The sequence below is a fragment of the Hydractinia symbiolongicarpus genome, chromosome 2, assembly GCF_029227915.1.
Source record: "Hydractinia symbiolongicarpus strain clone_291-10 chromosome 2, HSymV2.1, whole genome shotgun sequence".
Classification (NCBI taxonomy): Eukaryota; Metazoa; Cnidaria; class Hydrozoa; order Anthoathecata; family Hydractiniidae; genus Hydractinia; species Hydractinia symbiolongicarpus.
Genome location: NC_079876.1, coordinates 23,739,734 through 23,763,390, shown reverse-complemented (window position 1 = coordinate 23,763,390; position 23,657 = coordinate 23,739,734). Strand labels below are relative to the sequence as shown.

At 33.5% G+C, this 23,657-nt stretch overlaps 2 protein-coding genes across 3 annotated transcripts; both read right to left on the bottom strand.

The window, feature by feature from the left end:
• Nucleotides 1-252: 252 nt before the first annotated feature.
• LOC130630258 (ubiquitin-protein ligase E3C-like) lies at nucleotides 253-14,297 on the bottom strand. The gene is made up of 23 exons (XM_057443682.1): nucleotides 14,174-14,297; nucleotides 13,982-14,035; nucleotides 13,799-13,873; nucleotides 13,429-13,566; nucleotides 12,439-12,557; nucleotides 11,951-12,096; nucleotides 9,387-9,552; nucleotides 8,918-9,111; nucleotides 8,280-8,357; nucleotides 7,730-7,806; nucleotides 7,510-7,610; nucleotides 6,767-6,955; nucleotides 6,114-6,268; nucleotides 5,438-5,586; nucleotides 4,929-5,180; nucleotides 4,147-4,376; nucleotides 3,732-4,013; nucleotides 2,781-2,871; nucleotides 2,209-2,307; nucleotides 1,879-1,968; nucleotides 1,210-1,276; nucleotides 849-979; nucleotides 253-634 (listed from the first exon to the last, which is right to left on the bottom strand). Exons 1-23 carry the CDS (start codon nucleotides 14,237-14,239, stop codon nucleotides 467-469), a joined length of 3,117 nt encoding a protein of 1,038 aa, XP_057299665.1. The 5' UTR covers nucleotides 14,240-14,297; the 3' UTR covers nucleotides 253-466.
• Nucleotides 14,298-14,367: 70 nt separating this feature from the next.
• LOC130630263 (SET domain-containing protein 9-like) lies at nucleotides 14,368-23,373 on the bottom strand. Of its 2 annotated transcripts, none has more exons than XM_057443688.1 (5): nucleotides 23,258-23,373; nucleotides 20,390-20,538; nucleotides 20,063-20,307; nucleotides 19,489-19,612; nucleotides 14,368-14,761 (listed from the first exon to the last, which is right to left on the bottom strand). In XM_057443688.1, the coding sequence occupies exons 2-5, from the start codon at nucleotides 20,470-20,472 to the stop codon at nucleotides 14,416-14,418; spliced, it is 798 nt and encodes a 265-aa protein (XP_057299671.1). In that variant the 5' UTR covers nucleotides 20,473-20,538; nucleotides 23,258-23,373; the 3' UTR covers nucleotides 14,368-14,415. The 2 variants fall into 2 exon arrangements, with proteins under 2 accessions (XP_057299671.1, XP_057299670.1); XM_057443687.1 differs by having other exon boundaries at nucleotides 20,390-20,584; nucleotides 23,258-23,281.
• Between the last annotated feature and the right edge of the window lie 284 nt (nucleotides 23,374-23,657).

Here is a 23,657-nt window from a genome sequence, read left to right as displayed (position 1 = left end):
GACGATCTTCGATGATGCTCACACGTTATAGTACCTCACATTTTGTTTGAAATATTTCCAGAAAGATGTTGAACAACTGCTTGGATTTTCTTTTTAGCGGAAAAAACTGTTGTGTCTAGCATAATTTTGAGCATTCTTTGTCCGAAAAGGATGAGAATAAAAAGCAATGTCAATTTGTGTAAACAAATGTATGAAAATATAAATACAATAAATTTGAATATAAATTATAATATTAAGATAAACGAAACTTCATTTTTAATTAAAAATTTAACTGTAGTCCTTACACCTCTGAATTACGTTACAGCTTCATTCTAAATTTCTGGATAAGAATAATCAATATTTATCACGTTCTTTTGAAAAGAATCGCAATGTCTCGCGGAATAGAATTTTCAGAAGCACGTTTCAAGACCTCGAAACGAATTTGTAAGTTTTTGTGTTTGTGCAAAAAAAAAAGAACAAAGCTTCGTTAGCTTAACTCAAAACCAGCCTCCGCCTCGATCGCGTATATCAACCTTGCTCGCAACAGTTCTGTGTTTTTATATCTTGGTAGTTTTAAAAAGTTCATGCAAGTACTGGCAGTGGGTAATCTGTCTTCTTCGCCGCCATAATGAATACAAAACTGTGGATATAACTCCTAAACAAAAGAATGTTAACATTTGAACGCAATTTTAACGAATTTGCGCAGGATATAGAGAGTTCAATTTTAAGTTCGTTTAAGTTTAAGTTCGTTAAATTTTTTATGGCTAATTGAATGTTTGCAAAATGTAAAAAAAAAATTTCCACGCAAGAAACATTTACACAACATACGTATCTGTATAATAAAGCTTAACACATAACAAAGTACTCACTGAAAATCCCAACAGGGGAGGTCTCGAACAGCTTGTCACAAATTTTAAAAATTGTCTTTTTTGTTTGTCGGTGAGTGAGTATAAAATGTTCCAAAACTCGTTGATGTACGCTTCGTCCCCCGTATATGAACCTGCAAAAAATTCAGTCTACTTTTGAGTTTGATTGGTTTTAAATAATCAAAAAATGTTAAAATGAAACATGAAGTGATGGATGTATTATATACATCTACGAATACAAAAGAAGACAGGATAGCCACTCATTTTAAGCTGCAAACTGAGAGAATTTGAGAAGTTACGGAAATATCAGAAACCTTGTAGAATATTTGACCCGATAAATAATTTAGATGAGAAAAAGACTGACCTGAATAATTTGTGTTCTGTCGAAGATCGTGCATATCAACTGGAATTTCTGCTCCTGATATTAAGATCTAAACGAGTAACAGGCTGATGTCAAAATATGATACACTGCTTTATTTATCTATTCATTCATTCATTTAATAATTTATACATTCAATTATTGTTTGAAAGGTTCATTGCTTGTGATTCAATGTTTCTAGCAAATTTTGTCAAATTCTCTGATTCTCATAACATTGACACTGAATTCTATACTTCCTTGCACCCAGATGGAACTATGTTGAATACACAAATCATTTACTTCTCTGGAAGACTGATTTTCTAGAAATCTGATGATTTCATGTGAAAGAATCAAGGAAACTGTCAGACACTTACTTGCAACTCTCTGTGGTCAAACAGGGACTGCCAGACACTTACTTGCCACTCTCTGTGGTCAAACAGGGACTGCCAGACACTTACTTGTCACTCTCTGTGGTCAAACAGGGACTGCCAGACACTTACTTGCCACTCTCTGTGGTCAAACAGGGACTGCCAGACACTTACTTGCAACTCTCTGTGGTCAAACAGGGATACTGTCAGACACTTACTTGCAACTCTCTGTGGTCAAACAGGGATACTGTCAGACACTTTACTTGCAACTCTCTGTGGTCAAACAGGGATACTGTCAGACACTTACTTGCAACTCTCTGTGGTCAAACATTTGCAACCATTCGATATTGATGACGTCAGCTAAACCTGCGCGAAAAGCGTTGCAATGACTGCGAATCTAAAACATAAAATCACAAAATATGAAACCAGTATTAAACAAATATTTAAGTATATACAATATATTTAAAACTCGGCTAATAGATACTTAAGTACTTCTTATTGGTAAAAGTATACCCTTTTTCATTTCTTCATATAAAAAAGGAGAAATGTCAACATAATTGGAATGGAGCAAAATGGTAGATAATTTGGTTGTCGAGTAAACAACAAATCATAAAATCTGCACACAACTCGACAGTACCTGTTTATTTAATCTGTAGTCCGCCATTAAATGAATATATTCGATCCTGTTGCTATTAGTTACACAGATGTCTCGCCCACCAGGTTTAAGCTCTTCCACCTGAAAATGAAACATGTGAAAGATACCATCACGACTGAGAAAATGTAGGGGATTGTGCAAAACTTGTTTCTAATAAGGCGAGGGTTTATTTTAATAACAACACAAATAGTAGTATCGTTTTTTTCGTGGGAACTTTCTTTCTTTGTTCTTTGGGACATTTAGCGCAATGGGCAACACTAGCGGGTTTACGCAATTAATTCGCACGCACATACAATTTTACATTTCGTTGAGCGTTTCTTTAAAAGCGTTATGTTACTTTTCTGAGTGTTAACTATCCAATATTAATACACTCTTTTTGGTTCTACTTGGTTTTAACTGTTTTACACTGTGATATAAATTCACAACATTTTATTTATACATAAAAATATTAGCAGGTCCTTCAGTTATAATAATTTTTTTATTTTTTTCAACAAAGACAGCGTGTAGAAACATAACTTTATTAACCACTAGTAACAACAGGAATAATATCTTACCCTGGTTTCTCCATAATCACTTTGCACAACGGTGAAATTTAACGCCAAATCATCCACATCTCCTTCATAATTTTTTAGATATAACAAATTTCTAAATACAAAGCAAAAAAAGCTAATAGAGACAAGGTGTCCTGATGGTGAGATTACACAGAAAAGATGACATTTTCCATGCAATTAAAAAAAAGATTATCCTGCGCATTCACAATTCAAATAACAGAGCTTTTATATTTGCCTAGGAGGTAAAGTTATTCGCTAAGGTGTGTAAATACCATAGTTAAAATAAATTCAAAGACATGGAGGATCGTAAAACCATTTAGAAGGCTGCTTAACCCTTTTTAGCTCAGTGTTACGGGCTCATGAAATAAGATGAATAGTCTACAGTCGCTAGGTATCTCGAACTTCGTTATTTCGTTTTGTCAAACTATTTTTCCGGTTCCTTCAGCATATTTTATCACGAACTTTATCCTTATTTTTGAACAAAAACCTTCGATTTTATAAAAAGTTCGATTGATACATGTAACTTTTGAATTTTTACAATGTAGGAATTTTGAATTCCCCCTAAATGCTCGTGGTAGAAACGTTGACTGAGAAATGTAATGCTAAAAAGAATTGCAGACAGGGTCAACGAATAAAGCTGTCGTAGGAAAGTATAAAATACCAAAAAACACAATTTCCACGTGGTTTTGTAAACAAGTACGGGCATCTTGAACTTTAAAGCCCTTCGACGCTCGATATCTCGAACTTTCAATATTTTTGAACTTTTTCGTCGGTACCCTTGAAGGTTCGAGATATCGAGCTGTATATACTTTTGTGGTTTTTTTGTTAAACAGGATATAAAAACACAAAATGAATTTTTCGGACAAAGTAGGAAAAAAAGATTCTGTGGCATGCATAATATTAAAAAAAAAAATTAATTCGAGTTAATGTGACCATGGATAAACATTAACTTACTTATAAAGTTCCGGATCTAACGATTCCAGTTGATGAATATCCACATCGGCGCCTTGTTTACTTAACAATTTGCACAGAAAGAAATCGGCTAACGGTAATTCAACCATCATTGATTCGTAGATTATTTTACCAAGCATTCGACCAAGAAAATGTAAGTGCTTAATATAATCCGGTTGAATCCGCTCAACATCGGGATTTGGGTAGAGAAGTTGTTGAGACGTGGTCTTGAAGAAGCCGTAGCTGGGATCAAATCCAGTTTTTAAGAGCTGAGACATAAATTCTCTATGACGAATGCAGAGCATATATCAGTACACAACAAGCCAACAACATTGACCGCAACAATAAAAAGTGACGACTACCCGACGAAAAGTAAAAACAATGATGAAACGCATAAAATAACCGCCACACAACGAACCTGAACACGCCTCCACCATCAATCCCTGCCTCATTAAGACCTTGCGCATTAATCATGTGCACACGGACTGGCTTTTTCACATCGGAGGCTCGATCTTCAGATAACTGGTCATATGCGTCTTGGTATAAATACTTTCGGTTGACGGTTATATTCAAGCCGTGCGATGGAATGACAGTTTGCTCGACATTTAAAGAGTCGTTTTTGTCTTCAGTTAGAATACGTTGGAAAATCTAAAAAAGAGAAAACGTCAGCCTTGATAACTTGCCGTGTAAAAGTGTTGTCACGTGGTAACTTGTCGTGTTAAAAATGACGTCATGTGTTAAGATGTCGTGTTTAAAGTGACGTCACATGTTAACTTATCATGTCAGATGAGCGTTCACATTGCAATAAAAGGGCAATTAAAATAGGTACAAAAAAGGCAACATCGACAGTCACGCTGTTGACTCACTGGAGATGTTAACGGCGGAGGAGTGCACTTTTAAAAACAAATATTGCTGATGGCAAATTTAATTAAGATAGCTTCTTCGCTCCCGGTTGATATGGTCATGGACAAGGGACTACACTACACATTTTTAATGAATTAACGTTTTCAAACAACCAAACGCATTTGAGATGTTAAAGTACCAAGCGGGAAAAAAACGATTTAAATTCACAGAGTTATGACTTACATGAGACATGAACCCATAAATGTAATATAATATAACAAGAAACAAGAAAGCAGATATGTCACAGCAATTCTGAACAGTGAAAACAACATACAAACATACAAGATAAAAACATACCCTGACACGCTGCATAAAAGGGACAGCGAATGGCACGTATCTTAAGATGGCTAAACTTCTCGCGTTGATCGTACTCATTCCTGGTTTAAAGATCTCTTCTAGTTGCACATCATCATCCTCTTGTTTCATGAACGACGAAATATTCAAACTTTCCTGACTCACAGCCGCTTTGGTGGAAAGCCAGTGATTTTCTGGACAGAAGCGATGTCTCGAATCCCGCGAGTATAACTGCTTCAGTAACAGTGTCACTGTCTAATAATACATATAAAAAACAATATTTCAAATTTAAAACAACTAAATCTTACAGACAAGTAGAAGGTGGTCAGTAAGATTTGTACTCAAGGACTTCTTAATCTTCTAATACGTTAGGCACTGCAAAAGCAACAAAACCTCCCATACGAAGTCCACGGTCGAGCTTTTCTGTATATCCCATATTACACAAGCTTCACACTAATCAATACACTATTACCTTAGTACCTTACAAATAAGAAAATATAGGACTCACTCACTTGACATAAAAGTTGCCAATTCTCGGTTTCTGGTGCAGATTTTATGTCGGGATACATAAATGTGATGAGGCCAAGGACAACATCTCTCAAAATCTGAGACATATCAGCAAGTTCTCGCAGAGAGAAAGGCATTAACCTTGAACCGGTGGCTAAAAAACATTGTAGGAAATGTTTATTTAGTCAGAACACACATAAGGAGCTAATCTAACAATCTTCTAAAAAATGACTTGAAAAAGAACAACTTTGCTTTGGATTTATTTTGATTCCACTCCCTATCGTGGCGTGGTTGGAGAAAATGTAGCCTAAAAATGTTTCTATCGCTATTTTTAACTAAGTACACGATTGTATTGGTCATATATTGTTTTACTGGCATTGATAAAATGAACATGACAGTGCGTTAAAAACCTAGCCGCTTTCTTCATATTATAAGAAGAATGACCATGGTATGTTGTCACGTTCAAAATACTATGTAGCCAATACTGTTTCTTAGATCACTCAATTCTATAGATGCCAGCAGGTTGTACCGAGAAAAGGATTTTCCTGATACGCCATATATATGCTGATATTTCTGACGATTTTTGAAAAATTCCTAACATTCCGGAAAAAAGTGCTTTCTGTCAATGAACCCATCAAAATGATTAATACGAAAGTATACGAAACAACTAGTTCGACTTACTTTTTGTATCACCATAAAAGTCTGAATCGTAGATAGAAAATAAAGCATAGCGAAAAAGCGAGGCAAAAACTCCCAGTAGTGGTAATAATCGAGACTGATCCTCTCTTGACATGGTGTACCCGTGAGAAAGCTGATGAATGAGATTCACATCTTTTCTAAACGTAATAAAGCGCATATTCTTAGAATATTGAAAGAAAGAAAATACTACAAAAAAGGACTACGAGAATTACACAATCAATTGATGCCATTTAATTGGAATTAGGCGAAAGAACTCTAAACCGGACTTCCAGTGAAAATGTGGTCACACGTGTCATTCCAAGTTAATTTGATTGAACAAACTTGCCTTCTCGTTAAAACATCGAAAATTGCTTAAACATAAGAATGTATGATTTACGTTGTTTCTTAGTGGAAATCTGGGGCAACAGAGTTAAATAATATCAGTTTTATCCATCCTATCGAAGAGAAGGACTTTTTAATCCTCGCTGTAGAAGGCTAGGATAATATTAAGTCAAACAGTTAATGTTTTAATTATACTGTTGAATTATACTGTTGAATTATACTGTTGAAACATGGTAAATTATCTATCCAGTCACAATCAATAATTTATTGCTTCAAAGTAAAAAAAAAATCAAACAAAAAAGAAAGATGCATACCCAGAAAAAGTGTTGGTCTTTAACGCCATTAGTTCAGACCAGCATGAATACATGAAGTCAGCATTAAATGCAAGCGAATAGAGTAGTTTCCACCTATGGACTGGGGTATGCATGTGTACCAGCAAGTGATGGCTAATAGCACATAGGTCTCGAATGTAACGGCTGTAGTCATCGCAACTAAATGCTTGCCTAGTTATTAAATAAAAAGAAGTGATAACAATGACAAGGATTTCGACACAGATATCTTGCGATAAGAATTTAATATGGCAAAAAAAAAAATTATGGAAAGATTTTTTCAATAATTTTTTATTCTAGAAGATAACAAAACGGAGCAACACGATTCTTCAATTTGGTTGACAATTCCATTATCAATTTATTGGTATTTCTTTTGCTCTTGTTCTAATACATTTTTTGTTAGTCAAGAAACTGTTGCTGTGCAGAAAAAAAAATCTTGTTTCTATCAAGATCCAGCTTTAAAAGCATTACTTGTCCGCATATTTGAAGTAATTATAAACCATAGTTGCATAAAAAAAATATTTTCCAAAAACATTATGAACCACAATGATGAACAAATGAATGAATGAAGAAAAAGAAATGAATGAACAAATAAATGAATGAACAAATGAATGGATGAATGAATGAATGAATGAATATGAACAAATGAATGAATCAATGAACAAATGGATGAACGAACAAATGAATAAATGAACAAATGAAGAGAGAATTGGAGAATATATTCTAACCTGTGTTTTATAAAGTTTAAGATAGCCGCCGTAATGTTTTTCTCATTCAACACACTCATGCATTTCTCTTTAACATATGATAAACATCGGCTGTCGGGTACCTAACAAAAAAACCACTAATCACTCTTAATAATGGCAAAAAAGTCAGCAGACCATGCATCAAACAATTTCATTTTAAAATATATTTTTGCAATTCATATTTTATAAGTTCAAAAATTACCGTGACAACCGCATCCATCTCAACGTCGCTATCATCAGAGTCAGATTCGTAACTGTTCGTCGCACTGCTACCATTTTCTTTATAAAAGAGAAGAGCAAAAATTATGTCATGTAATGTAATGACTGGTTTACAGAGTTACACCCTGCATTATTTCTCCAAACTTAAGGTATCAGCTGCATAGTTTTCATATAATGTATGCTAACAAGTAGAGAAAGTTGTTGTACCTCCTTAATAATATGCATTATAGGTACCTTGTTATGCAAAAAATTACGCGGCAAGTTATACCTTAACAAAGTTTACGCAATAGGCAGAAAGAATTATAATTTCTGAGTTACTTGTAGTAAAAAAATGATAACAGGCCTTTTCCCACCACTACGAGGTCCCGCTATTGTGGAAAGATATTTAATTTTTTGGAAGAGAAATAAATGTTGACAATTGCACTCGCGTCAACCAATCAGGATATTAGTTGTGCAAAAGTACGAAAATGTAAAAACAAGCCTACATATTCGACCAGTGTTCAAAAAAAACAACAACTGAAAATGCTTTCTACCTTTTTGAGGTTTAAGTTTCGGAATTAGAATTCTTAATGCTGAAACGATGTTCTTTATTTCATCTGGTGATGTGTTTTCTATAAAAACAACCATACATTTACAAATATGAAATATTTTGTTCCAATACATGTCATGTAAACGTGATCTTTAACTTTCATATTATCAACAGAAAATATGGCGTAAACTGGGAAGAGTGGAAATCTAAAGAAAGTAAATCCCTAGATATTGCAGAAAACATGCTAGAATTGATAAACATAAGAAGCAGTTTTGATTGGAGCCTGATTGGGGCTATTAAAGCATGTCATTAAGTACACACCCAAACATCACACATAGAACATGTGTGGAAACTTATTAAAAAAGAATCGAGATTTTTTCATACGATTTTATAATATAATGCATGTCAGTATGAAATAGGTCTAACCTGTGTTATAAACATTGTCTACATGTCTACATTAGGTATTACCTACCCAACTTTCCTCACAAGACATGGGTTAACATGGCCTTACTGTGGACCAAACCACGGACCTCGTAATTATGAAGCGAGCTCCTTAACCACTAAGCTACACGCCCACAACATCTGATAGTTACAGAAAGAAATACGTTTTTATTAAATAAAAGTGTATAAAAAGAGAGCTACCTATATGACATTCACAAACATGTAAGAACGAATATAATGTCCACACAGTATGATGATGTTGAGTTGTAGCGATACATTGAAGAAATGATGAGAATGGAATTTCACTTGCAATTGCAGGAACAACGAAGAAGCAAACTTGCTCGGACATGGAAGGTGACAAAAGGTCGGTGATAAATGTAGAATAAACCAGCTGCCTAAACAACAAACGAAAAGTTTTTTCACATAAAGGACACATAACAATATCCTAGAAAATCCCCCATACTTCGACAAGAGCTTTATTACAATACATAAAGAAACTTTCATTAAAAAATGTAGCATATTTGTTTTGTTTAATGCTAGAAGCATTGATAGCAAAATTTCAAGTTGTAAACAATTACATAACACAAATCCATTCTTAGGAGATTTTATACAGCATAAGGGAAAAAGAGAGATTAGCCACCAGAACAAACCCACTATATAATGTACATACCTCGAATTTGCTGACGCTGGAGACGTGGTATATTTATCTTGAAGTAAAAGTGGTTTTAAGAATAAGTCTTTTGCTGCTGCAGCGAATGGTGTTGGAGGATGTGGTGAAGGTTCTATACTGGAAGGAACTCGTTTATTCACTAATTCTCGCAGATGGTGAAAGTATCCTGGAAAGAAAAATAGGTTTCAACATTTGATGTAAACAAAAAACAGTTACATGCTTAGGGTAAAAATACTAAAATTTTACTTTCGAACGTTCACAGAGGAGTGTACTGGTTCAAGCGCCTTCCATTTCGTTGTGATACAAAAAATCTATTTTTGTCTCACGTGCTTAGCACAATGTCCGATTCATTCGGCGTTTAAATCAACGCTAATACAACCACCCACTTCCATATCGCAGTCCGTCCTCGGAAAGGAAAAAGAAGAGACCATCGAGAAGGAAGCGTGTTTGCTCTGCCCTCCTTCTGTTTGATCAGATATCAATTTCAAAGTATGATATTCCTAGCACCACATTGCTGGATCACTGCTGGATATATCTTACCACACTGGTTTATACTTCAGTCTATAAAACAATACCTAGCCTACTGAGCCTACTAGTTAATTACACCCATTCAGTGTTCAGCTCAGCAATACTTGCTAATCCCTTCGAAGCAAAATGACCACCGATGAAGTGGATGTAAGTATTTGTTCATTCTGTTCCATTTTTCTATGATGATAAATTTTTGCTGTGTGTTTTCGTGCTTGCTGTCTCAAATTGTTTTACTTTGTGGAGATAATGAAAATAACTCAGGCCGCGCTTATTATCACAGTAAGCCAGTTACTGGCTCCTTTAATGGAGAGAATACAAAATTTGGTACAATTGCTGACATTCAATATATGTGAAATTCTTTATTAGCTATTTTTCGGTCAAGAATTAAACAAATATCTGACATGGATTACATATCAGATATTTGTGACGTCAAATTTAAGATAGTAAATATAAATAAGCCAATTAAAGTTTAAAGAATTGACCACTAATATAACCATTAAAGTTTTTAATGTGACTGGGTCTTTTCTACGAAGTCAGTATCAGTTTTGTTAGGCGATGCAAATTATTTTTCTGCTCATAAACAAATGAATCCGATAGCATAGTTAAGGGCTAATTAATCTTTACAACAGTCAGTTATAGCTTTGCTCTCATTTTGAATAAAAACTATGATTTTTTATTATTTCACCGACATGGTCCATATTATGCTGCATCATAATATTGCGACACTTTTAAATTCAATTATATTCGAAAAAATTTGTCCTGCACAAAAATTTCCGAAAAGATCAATTCGCGAAATTAAATCTCCGCGAAATTACTAGGAATGAATAATTTGCTAAAATTAATCTTTAATGACTTTAAAATGAAAATTAATGACTTTTATTTTGTCTTCTCTTGTTTTTCTCAGTAAATTTTTGTTTTTTGCAGCTGATAAAAATAATAAAAAATCTCTATCATATGAGGAAGTTCCATTAAAGACTACCTTATCTCAATAAATAGGCCTAAAAATTAAAGTTGCAAAGTAGTAGATTCGCAAAAAAACCACGAAATGATTTGGAAAAAAAATCGCGAAATATTTCAACATGGCTGGTTTGCGAAAATTAATCTTCACAAAATGCATTTTTAAACTTGGTGAAAATAGTCTTTGCGAAAATTAGTCAACTTGGCCTCTTTAACTTGTTTTATACTGTTTTCTTACAACCAATTAAAGGGAAACACTAAGTCAATTTCCCTAGATTTGAAAGTCGAATTTGATTTCCTTACGGCTTACAAGCGTGTTTTGCTACAACAGCGTATATTTACTGCACCGATTTCTTGTCCATTTTATTTCATTGCTGCTTTACACAAGATAGTATTGGATAAAACTGTAATAAAGGGCAATGGAAATAATGTCTGCTCAATTTAAAAGCGTGTGACTGGCACAATTGTTTTGATTAATATTGTCATTGACTCAAGAACTGAATTGACTGTGTGAAAAATGTGATGTTGTTTCAAGATGTATTTTTTTAGCAGGGTATTTTTTTCGATATAATTTTCAAAATTTCACACTATCGCATTTTTGTGAGGATTTTCAATATTTTATCAATTTTCTGTCACCTGTTTTGGAAAATGCACATCCAAGAAAATAAATGCGGGTGTCTGTGTCTATTCATTTAGGTGTGTGGAGTTCGTAAATTTATCTCCTCAAATCTCGTAATTTTTGAAACTCTTACTATCAGAAAATATTAGTAGTAGGGATGAGTAATAAAACCTCGAGAATTTTCTTGTTTTTAATTCTAACCATTTTATTTAAAGGTTTAAAATTACTACAATATAAGAAACTCAATACCACATATTGCATACATCCATTTGGAATGATAAATTGGATAAAAATTATCTTTTTGTCTCTTAATTATTTTTATGCACTTTTTTCCAAGGATTTTTTTGCTTTGATATTGGCAGAGCTTACCAATTTTGATAATTTTGTAATGAAGCAATTCGCTTAAAAAATAAATAAAGCAAGGGCTGATGTCTCTTATGAGCAAAATAAATATACAAACCTTTTAAAACTAAATTAACTGTTATATCTGTAGATATATTGATAGATTTACTTTCTCCAAGCCAGTTATATGTGTGTGCTTCAGTAAACACTTCAATCATTCGTAGAGGAATGGTTATATTCGGGTTGATTAAGGTATGTAGGTTACTAGAAAAAGAGAAATCCTAGTCAAATAAAATTAAACATCTAACAGGTTAATCTGACGGAGATAAAGGAATAACAGACTTTGACCTCAGAGTTGCAAAATATCATTCGAAAAATTTATTTCAACAAACACAAAACAACTTATATCGTCGTTTTTGGAAGCCATATTTGTTTACAAATGCACCTGACGTTTTGAGATGTTATGGGACAGCATCTCTTTTATGCAATACCCATGGCTTTGGTTTAAAGTAAAAAACGAAGTATGGTAGCGTAGTGACAATTTTTATATTCATTTTACTCTTAACATGAACTAAAGTTGTACTAATTATAAAACAGACCATATACCTGCAGCAAAGGACGAGTAAGGTCTTGATTTTCAGAATCCAACTTGATAAATCCTCATTCATCAGCAAATTCAATTTTTTACCAGATGACAACTTTAGCAACATTTGACAAATTGAAACCTAAATAATAGCGTTTTAAATAAAATTTTAGATTTACCCAGACATGTACACAACATTCGTGGCATATATTTTCTTAGTCCCTGTTAAAAAAAACTAAAATTTAAATGACATTGATTTAGAAAACATGAAAGTAAAAAAGTGCCTCTGATGTTCAACCGCAAGAGTTCGACTGTACACTATACTGCAACAAAAGGCTGTTGAAAAAGCGGGTTTAAAGAACTTTATTTTTTGGAAACCTACAAAGAACTGTTAGATAACTTTAAATGTACTTATTACACCGCATGTATTTACTTTCGCAATTGGTGAAAACAAAAAAAAATACATGCGTCATGATGGAAAACGTTCACAGCAATGATAGCACTGCTGTGTTACCTCCTTTAGGCCAACCCTAAAAATTATAACTCATAATAAAAAATATCGTAAAGGCAGAAATTGTTTTCCAATTAAACACTCAGGTCCAACTTTCAACTAAAAATAACCATCTTGTCAAAACTAAGTGTTAATCCCAGAAAATATTTTTCCTTTTCAGATCTTTTCACACAACAAAAAATTTATATTTTGATGGCTATTTTTTAATGAAATGGAAACAATAAAGACATTGCAGTGATTGTATAAAGAACGAAGTCTACAATACACTGTTCGAATTGCTTTACTTTTAATTTTTTTACGCTCTAATATGATTCATTTAAATTTCTCAAAAAACGAAATGGATAAGTTATTTGTCCAAGAGCCTAAATGAGATGCTGGGTTTATAATATACTCTCACTTTGTTGATATATACTTCATAACACACACAAGCTGGTCTTAATTTGTACTTGCATTGCACTTGTTATTTCATATATGTAACTGAACAAACTAACATCCTACTTACGAGCCTTTGATAGTCCTCTGATGCTTTATAAAACAAACAAAGCTTTTGGACTAAGCCTGCCAAGCGTATGTTCATGTTGTGCAAATCTTTTTGCAACAGCATAAACTCACGATCAAATTCATTTCGGTAGCTCTTCGACTAAAACAAAAAGCAAAATGTTTAAATGCTAGAACAATGCAAACAACTTTCCTGATGTAACCAGTTGAAGATGAGAACCAAAAATTTAGTATTAAAAAGTTGTCCAGGTTTATACAAAATAAGATGCAAGCGAAAATAAACTTTTTAAACTATAAAAACCAATACTCCTATCTCGCTTTTAATACTAGAAGCAATAATTTTCTACATAAAGAAAAACATTTTAATAGCATACCAATATATTCCTAACAAAACAACCACGAATCCAAGATTGCAACGTTACTGCAGCACCGTTTTCTTTTCGTGTTTTCTAAAATAATAATAATAATAATAATAATAATAATAATAATAATAATAATAGAATTACAAGGTTTTCTGAACATAAAAATGTTTTGCGCTTTACAAAAAGGTTTGCTACCTCACGTTTAATACGCTCATCTCTGGCAGACTGAAGGAGTGTCGATTTGTCAATCTATAAGATCAGCAATAAGACATATCATTCACTGCAAAACGGGATTTCTTTAGTCAGTATATAGTAACTTAACAACAAAATTCCTAAAGTATATTTTAGTATGCATTGCTGGATCACAAAATATCCCTTGCAGCTAACCTTTTTAGATACCCCTCCAAGAGATACTTTCAAGCCAGCTTTGTGCTGGCCATCAAAATTATACATTTTCAATTTTTAATATTCTTTGATTTATACTAATCTAAAAAGATAAAAAAAGAATAATGCATTAGAAGAACATTGTGAAACAAACACAAATAAAAACAATACATAAGCAAACAAACAAACAAAACAACTTTTTAATGTTTCAGGTTTATTTTACTACTACAGAAGTACATTGCTTCTTAAGTTGCCCGTTTTTGAATTTGAGTGTAGTACGAAGAGAATAATTCTTCTCCTTCTGTTATGTCTCTCAATGCCAGTAAAATAACTGTTCTTATGTATCTTGACTCTTCTTGGCTTTGTTTTAAATGCACAGGATTATTGAAGTGTATGTTTGGAATGTATTTTAAAAGATGGAGGGGAAAATTAGTAGGGATGTCTAGTTCCATGTACGTAACATTTGCTGGATAGTCAGTCGTGGCATTGTTGATGTATTGACCAATAGATAGTGGATTTGAGAGTTTGTCCAACAACCAAGATGTATCACATGGCAGATAAGGACCAATTTTGTCTCTGGCAGCAGAAGATCTATAAATGTGAAAATATACAACAATGTGATAAAAATATAGCCTGCCATTAGAATTTGCTTAAAATAAAGAATGTCCACAATCTTAATAACTTCCTACATAAAATAAATTGAAGTGACTATGTTAAAAGTTATGTATGCAATAAGCTGAAAGTTTGTCAGTAACAGAAGACGTACTTCATGTCATGCTTATTGTTCGTTATCTTTAAGTTTCTCTAAATGTGAAAATTGTTCATATGACAGCGCAAAAAAGCGATGTTTTGGTTACTGTGTTTGGTAAAGATTTTTATGATTTGACCAAGGAACAACGTTAAAACAACTTTGTTTGCCCCATGTACACTTTTATGCTTTTGAGAATCAAGGTATTTCCAATATAATTAACCAACCAATCACTGTTACTAGACGTTTCAAACTGTCGGAACTTCAAAAAGTTTTGACCTTTTTTTGTTTATCTGGTCACTTTCCCAGCATATTATTGCTGAGGACCATTTCATCTTATCCATATAACTCACAACACAACGCTTAAAAAGATGACATGGAACGTAGAATCTCCAATTGACAGAGTGAAAAAAGAAGATGCCTCGAAGAGCATTGCATTTGTATTGCATGCTGATGATAGGTAACAAATCATTTAGATATGTGATAGCAATTTAGGTGAAAAAACAATTACCGCAAAATAGTCAAGGGACAAGAGTTAAAAAGTGGAGACCATGCAAGTAGGAAAATTCCAACCTGTGATTTTTTGATCCACTAGACAATTTCGCAAGTTGAAAACGTTAACAAAATCATAAAACATGGTTTCACAAAAAAGCATTGACTTCGACTACTGTCAATCGATTTAAAATCCAAGCAGAAAACGTATATTTCAGATTTTCTTAATAATAATTTCCTATTAACTGCAACTAGACTTCTTAAAACCAAAGGGGAGTGGTGTTGATTCTGTTTCACATGACAATACTTTGACGTTCTGAATGAAATATGTAACATATACTCCAAAAGCAAATGACTTAATCAATACAGGCCAGTTCCTCCCTATGTCAATACTCCCAGTATTAAAGACTGATTGCTAAACAAATTTGTACTTATACTGAAGATTCGTCTACCATGTATAACATCCTATGTAAATGGATGAGGCTCAAATATGCGATTATTATAAGTTAGGGTGATTCTCTCTACTGGACTGACTGGTTCATGTCTAACTTCTTTTTTAAGAATGCTTGGAGTCACAAATTGCAATAAGTCTTCTAGCTGAGTTGGCAACATCCACAAATAGCGAAAAAACAAAATGCAATTAAAAATGTTGTATTCTTTCTTTACTTTTCTTTCTTGATACAATTTTCACAAGTATGAATTTTTTATATTTCGCTACCTTAGTTCTAAACGGACCTAAGTCCATTAAAAAACCAGGACTTTTATATCATGCCAGTGACCCCCACTCTAACCACACATGTATTGGTATACAGGTAAACTAATACCGTGCCAGTGACCCTCACTCTAATCAGACACGCATGGGTTTACAGGTAAACTAATACCGTGCCAGTGACCCTCACTTTATCACACTCACGTGGGTTTACAGGTAAACTAATACCGTGCCAGTGACCCTCACTTTATCACACTCACGTGGGTTTACAGGTAAACTAATACCGTGCCAGTGACCCCCACTTTATCACACTCACGTGGGTTTACAGGTAAATTAATACCGTGCCAGTGACCCTCACTCTAATCAGACACGCATGGGTTTACAGGTAAACTAATACCGTGCCAGTGACCCTCACTTTATCACACTCACGTGGGTTTACAGGTAAACTAATACCGTGCCAGTGACCCTCACTCTAATCAGACACGCATGGGTTTACAGGTAAACTAATACCGTGCCAGGGACCCTCACTTTTTCACACTTACATGGGTTTACAGGTAAACTAATACCGTGCCAGTGACCCTCACTCTAATCAGACACGCATAGGTTTACAGGTAAGCTAATACCGTGCCAGTGACCCTCACTTTATCACACCCACATGGGTTTACAGGTAAACTAATACCGTGCCAGTGACCCCCACTTTATCACACTCACGTGGGTTTACAGGTAAATTAATACCGTGCCAGTGACCCTCACTCTAATCAGACACGCATGGGTTTACAGGTAAACTAATACCGTGCCAGTGACCCCCACTCTAACCACACATGTATTGGTATACAGGTAAGCTAATACCGTGCCAGTGACCCTCACTTTATCACACCCACATGGGTTTACAGGTAAACTAATACCGTGCCAGTGACCCTCACTCTAATCAGACACGCATGGGTTTACAGGTAAATTAATACTGTGCCAGTGACCCCCACTCTAACCACACATGTATTGGTATACAGGTAAACTAATACCGTGCCAGGGACCCTCACTCTCTCACACTTACATGGGTTTACAGGTAAATTAATACTGTGCCAGTGACCCCCACTCTAACCACACATGTATTGGTATACAGGTAAACTAATACCGTGCCAGTGAGCCTCACTTTATCACACTCACGTGGGTTTACAGGTAAATTAATACCGTGCAAGTGACCCTCACTCTAATCAGACACGCATGGGTTTACAGGTAAACTAATGCCGTGCCAGGGACCCTCACTTTCTCACACTTACATGGGTTTACAGGTAAACTAATACCGTGCCAGTGAGCCTCACTTTATCACACTCACACGGGTTTACAGGTATTCTAGTACTGAGTCAGTGACTTTCATTGTAAATCATACATGCTTTGGTTTAATGTATTAATTCTGTGCCAGTGAATAAGAACAATTTAAATCTGTGTATATTGAGTGACTGATACATCATCATTAATGTTTGGGTGATACTGATAGAAGAATTTTAAGGATATTTTTGTCACACAAGTTTGTTGAATATAAAGGACTGTTGAGTACCAGTTACAGGTTTTTTATTATTGTTAAAATTATATCATTGTTCTGGAAAAGTGTTTCCAAGTTAGTAAACTAAAATATATGAAACACTTAATTAACATGAACAAGAGAGTTTATTCCAACATACGTTCAACAGTTACAGCTGCTATTTACAGATATGCTCAAAAATTATCTTTGGCTGTTTATTTAGTTGAGGAGATAATTTCACAATCAAAATCAATCAATCAGATCATAGTAATTGAAGTTTTTAATTTTTTATGGACCTGGATAGAACCAATAGATTAAAAATTTTACTTTTTCTAAAAGTTCACTTTCCGTTAATGTCCTTTCTCGAAAAGTTTATTTTCTGTTATGTTTGTATCCATCCATTTTGCACTTTTTTAAAAAAATTCGCTTTCCAAAGTGCAAGTGACCATTTCTCTGGAAGTTGGTAGGTAGTAAACACTATTGATATGATTATTTTTGTCTACAATTTTGGGTTTCTTTGACCTTTCTTGCTGTTTAACCAATCTCATGTATACAGTGCTTTTGTGCTCTGGCACATATTGTTTAAACTTTCGTTTTGTTCCAACAAAATAAAGAGCATCACAATCCTTACACAGGATTTCATATATTATTCTCCAGGCATAATACGTATAAGCAAGTTTTTAGATTGAAACACTTCTTCATCCTTACTGTCACCGTTCCTCAGTTCTGTTCCTGATTATTGTTTCAACGTTTTTATTGGTTTGTCTTGAGTAACCATTCACAAGTAAGCTGTTGTTTATGTGAGATAACTGATTCTTGCAATTATTTTCTCTACAGACTACATTGACCTCTCTGTCCAGTAATCAAGGCACAAAACTTTCTTTGCAGGACATTTGGTGATTAGCTGTATAGTCGAGATATCGATTAGTACAAGTGTACTTGCAAATTTGTAGTATACTGATACTGATAAGTAACCACTGTCATTCTTTTCTTATTCAATTGTTAATTTAACTAGCCACACTGTCACTTTGCATAAAGAATTTGCTAAATAAATACCATGTTTTTGTAAGTACAACTTAGATCTTAGACAACGTGTATATTAAAGTAACATCAATGATACCATATTCTTGCTATCCTCGATTCTTATGTTTTGATAAATTCTTGAAAACCCCTAATCGCTTTTTGCGTAATTAAATGGAAGCTAATGGTGTATTTGGATTATCTGTTTATGTATTTTAAGAAGATCATAGAGTCAGGTGGTGGAGTGTCTGAAGATCTAAGGAGGCAAAGGCTTAACAAACCCTTACAAGACACAACTTGCTATCACATAAGTAACTAGCTAGCTCTGCTAAACCAGGATCTTACTTTCTCAAAGCGGGATCCCCGCAGGATCCCAAAAGTTTTCCATATAATAGCTTCAGCCTGGCAAACTGGACAAAAAATCATTGTAGAGTGCGCATGTTGGATGTCTACACAACATAAACAAAATGGCTGAAAAGAAGATGAAATTGTTCTGATGGACTGATGAAATGATAAAATGACTGAATATTTACTGATGTTAAGTATTCCAACATTAGTAACTTTAAATTTACCAATATTATAAATTAAAAGAGTTTTGATGATAAAAATTACTACTGGAAATATTGATGAAATTAGTTTAAATTTACAGGCAACTATCACATTGACTAAACTGCAGTCTAGATCAAATTAGAAAAAGTTCATTAATATATCCTGTCCAACCCATGCCAGCATGGAAAAATGAAGTTAAGAATGATCAGTTTTAATAATAAAATAAGTGTTTACTATTAAGTTCATGTTATTAAAAATGAGAGAACTGAGTTTGTTCAAACCTGTAAATTCGTTTGCTAATGCCTTTGTTATTCCCATCAATTAAAATTCCATCGATACATTTTAATATAAAAGGATTTCCAAGAGATTGAAAAAATATTGGTTCCATAGGGTAATACACAGTTCCTAAAATTAAAATATCAAAAGTAAAATTTAGACAAGTAATGCTGTAAAGCAAAATAAAAGTACTTTTAATGATTGACACATGTTGAAAATAAAGATTGCTTTTCAGAGAAGCTATGATCAACAAAAAGGAAAATAAGAAAGAAAGAATATATATATAGAAAAAAAAGGTTTTATGTTAGTGGTAGGCAAAGCATGTTTAAAAAAAAGATACATGTCCATAAAGAAAGGATGTGGTAAATTTATTTTATCAGTAACCATGCAAAAGCAAAACATAAAGCATGAAAATTATGTACATATTGCACATATTCCTTTAAAAATCATAATGTCACTCGTGGTAAGTTTTGAATTCCAATCAGCATTCTTGTCATCTTGTGCCACAAAGTGATATCAGAAAACAGTACAAGTGTATTTTACAAACGCAAACATAAGGTGTAAAACATCTATACCAACCAGGGTATAAAGCAACAATAGTATCCTGTTTTATTCTTCCACTTGCCACAATAACACCTGATCCAGCATTTATCAGGCTACTTCTCTGTCTTTTAATGCAAAAGCCCAATTCTCTCATCATGGTCTCCTCTGGAAATACATTTGAAGTATTAAGTTTTTCAAAAAAATGAAGTAGTGTAGATATGTGATTTGGGGCTTGATTTAAGAAAGAATCATTTTCCTGTAAACTGATCTCTTTCACTGATCTATAAAAACAATTAAAAATGCTTGTAACGTGATTTTAAGAAATCTTTTTATAGATTAGCCTACATATGAATTCAGTAATACCTTTTTTTCCAATTAACTAAAATCCATGGTACAAATCTGTATTTATAGTCATGAGCTTTGGATGCCAATCGCTTTAGGAACATTTAATCCACAACTTCATATCCTGTTCATTGACACTGTTAAAGTGTGATTTTTTCTCATCTGTGAATCTAAACCAAGCATGTGTTAAATTTGCACACACATTATTTATATTTCCTGCAAAATAAAATTAACATTATGAATACATTATAATCTAAAGGAAGACAAAAGTATCAAATAGTATAGGTTTAGTGTGAGTCTTGAAAATTGTACGATTTAGTATTATGCAGATGTATTTGTCAAATAAAAAAAATATTTTCATGACACTGCTAATTTTATACTATTTAGGGGAGAGTAGAATTAACTTTACTTTACATTTTTGGGAAAAAGTGAAAAATTGTTGTCTTTTATCAAGTCAGAAACTTAACACAAGAACATCTCCTGACACTGGGGTTGGATGCACTTTCCATTTTAGGACAACTTTCATTTCCCAAGATAATTAATTTTGTAGTGGAACTTTTTCCAAACTCAATTTGAACATAATATCTCTCTGTAACTCTATTTTCAATACCTTATTGAGGGAATACTTTTATTTAATTTTTTGTACTAAATCCACCCTGGGATATGGGAAATTTTTACAAATAAGATGGGCTAATCATCAGATAAAAAACAACAAAAAGACAAGCACAAGGACAATACCCTAGACTGACACAGACAAAGGAATGAAAAAGCACAGGACTATTTTAGTATCACATGGTGGGGTAAGGCGCAATTTAGAAATGCAGTGATATCAATAGCTACTTATCGAATGTTTGATCAGGATTGATTTTAACTCTGATGTGCTTTTACTTATAACTTTAAAATGAAAGAGAGATAGAGATTGCACTTTATTCTGTGCTTTAACAAGACATGAAAACGAAGTGATTTTAAACCCAAAAGGTTAAAACAGAGGGTCAGAAATAGAAATCTTTTTTGAAAATGAGCAGGTCGACCACTAATAAATTGAGAACAAAGTAAGGATATTAAGGAGAAAAATTGACATTTTTAAGAATATTTTGATGTAAACGAGAATAAAAAAATTAAAAAAATAAGGATAATTAAGGGGAAAACCAATTTTAGTTCTCTATCTTCAATGTTACATGCTAAGTTCTATAAGAAAATTATACATAATATACAAATACACATATAAATTATGTCCTGAAAGAAAGAAAATATAGGATTTCAGGTAACAGAGAAATATGTCTTATTTCACTGGTGATGAACAATCCATGAACACATTTCAAAAAAATTATGATTAGAAAAATTAAGAAAAAAGGAGAAATTAAGGAGAATAGCCAAAGTATAAGTATATTATTTTAAGTATATTTAAGTACTTTTAAGGAGATTTTCTTTTTCTAAGGTTATTTAAGGAATTTAAGAATAAGTGGTCAACCTGATGAGGATCACTTTTGCATTTTTAAGTTTAGAAGGATAAAAACAAACAGTGAAAGACAGATGATTCAATATGGGCGAATGAAAGTTACCACAGCCCAGGGTTAACCCAAGCCATATGAGGGAAATTGGGAAGATGGCACACTGTGTGGGCTGTTGGATTTTGTAGGGGGTTGTCTGGTAGAGCGCAAATCCTAATTGGGTCTGTGTACTTCTAAATGAGCATTAAATACTCTTCTAGCTATTTTTGGTCAGAAATTGTCACATAAACCAATTGCATGTCCAAATTTTTCAGGGTAGCCATTATGATTTAAGGGAAAACACACAGTCACCTCTTTATAAATAGGCTGGATTTTTTGTAGAATCTTTCTTTTCTAACTTTAAATCTGTCATATTGTGAAGTTTTAGGTGAGTTTTTTCTAATTTAGCTTTAGTTTAATTCAGATACTTGCAGTTCTTGTTTATTCAAAGCTTCTTTTGTGACAGTTTGAGACTTTGACCGTGAAATGCTTGTGTTTTTCCTCAACCGAAAGTTATACCATGTGACATTTCGAACCAGCACCAGGAAAATAGCTATAAATGCTAACAATCCCTGAGACATAATATTGCCAAACGCTATATTCTTTGACAGTGTTTACCTTCACTACAATCATCAGTGTTGCTGCTAGAAGATAGCCAATATATATACCAGAATAGCTACTAATATATTACTTCTTATTTCTTGCTACCTCTAGCTAGCTAGCTAAACTTGAGTCCTCTCTGGCAAGCTAGCTAGCTAGTTTTTTTTTTATTATTATTATTATTCATATTTACACAGGTTGACTATGTCAGAATATATACATATCTGGTATCAATGCAGGACCTGTACAAAAATAAATGAAAGTAAAAGCTAAAAATACTATAAAAATTTTGTTTCGAAGAGGCATAGTTAGTAAGTGCAGCACTCTTGGATAAAGACGAGTGATGAGTAAGCAAGTAGGCACGTATCAGGATAAGTCACTGTGAAGGAGAATGGCATAGTTGATCGTAAGTGTGAATGTGTGACTATATATATTAAAATGTGTCAAATAATCAAGTAAATAAATAAAATTTGCAGACACTGAGTCAAAAAGAGAGCATCCGAATTGTTAAAACACCAACTGAGGTGAAATGAGCTAAAAGAATGAGCATTTGTTTCGAAACCAAACCAGCATGGCCATTATACATTGACTGAACTGATCTGATTGAGGGAGAAAGAGAAAATATATATATTCTTTCATTTTTAGTAATATTTTTTGTCAGGAATTGTAGCTGGCTATGGTTGCAGATAAAGCTAAAAACAACTCCAATTACGCAAATACAACAAAACCAACCACGCAATTCTTGTATCTAAACTTTATTTTTAACCACTGCAGTATATATATAAGTCCAGAAACTTACTTTATTTTATGTATAATCACAAATAAAGTTTCTTTTTGAAGGAACTGGAAGATTCGGGAAAATTCTTCATTGTGTTGTTCTGCCCAGATTGTGAAAACGGCCTATTTACAGCCGGGACAGCCGGATTATGTACGCATGGTCCGATTATGTTTTTTTTTTGCACTGGTTATGTCGTGGTGACCGGTTTATGAACGCTGATGCTGGCCAGAAAGGCTGTGATTGGCATTTACTTCGAACTTTTGTGAATAAATTAAACATTCTCTGGAAGATAGAAGACCCCTAAAAACTAGACATGGCGAAAGAAATAAGTTTCGACGTAATTCTTAGTATAAAGTACTCTTGTAGTAAATATATTTTAACATAATATACTTTGAAGCAACTAAATTTCGCGGAACCTAAA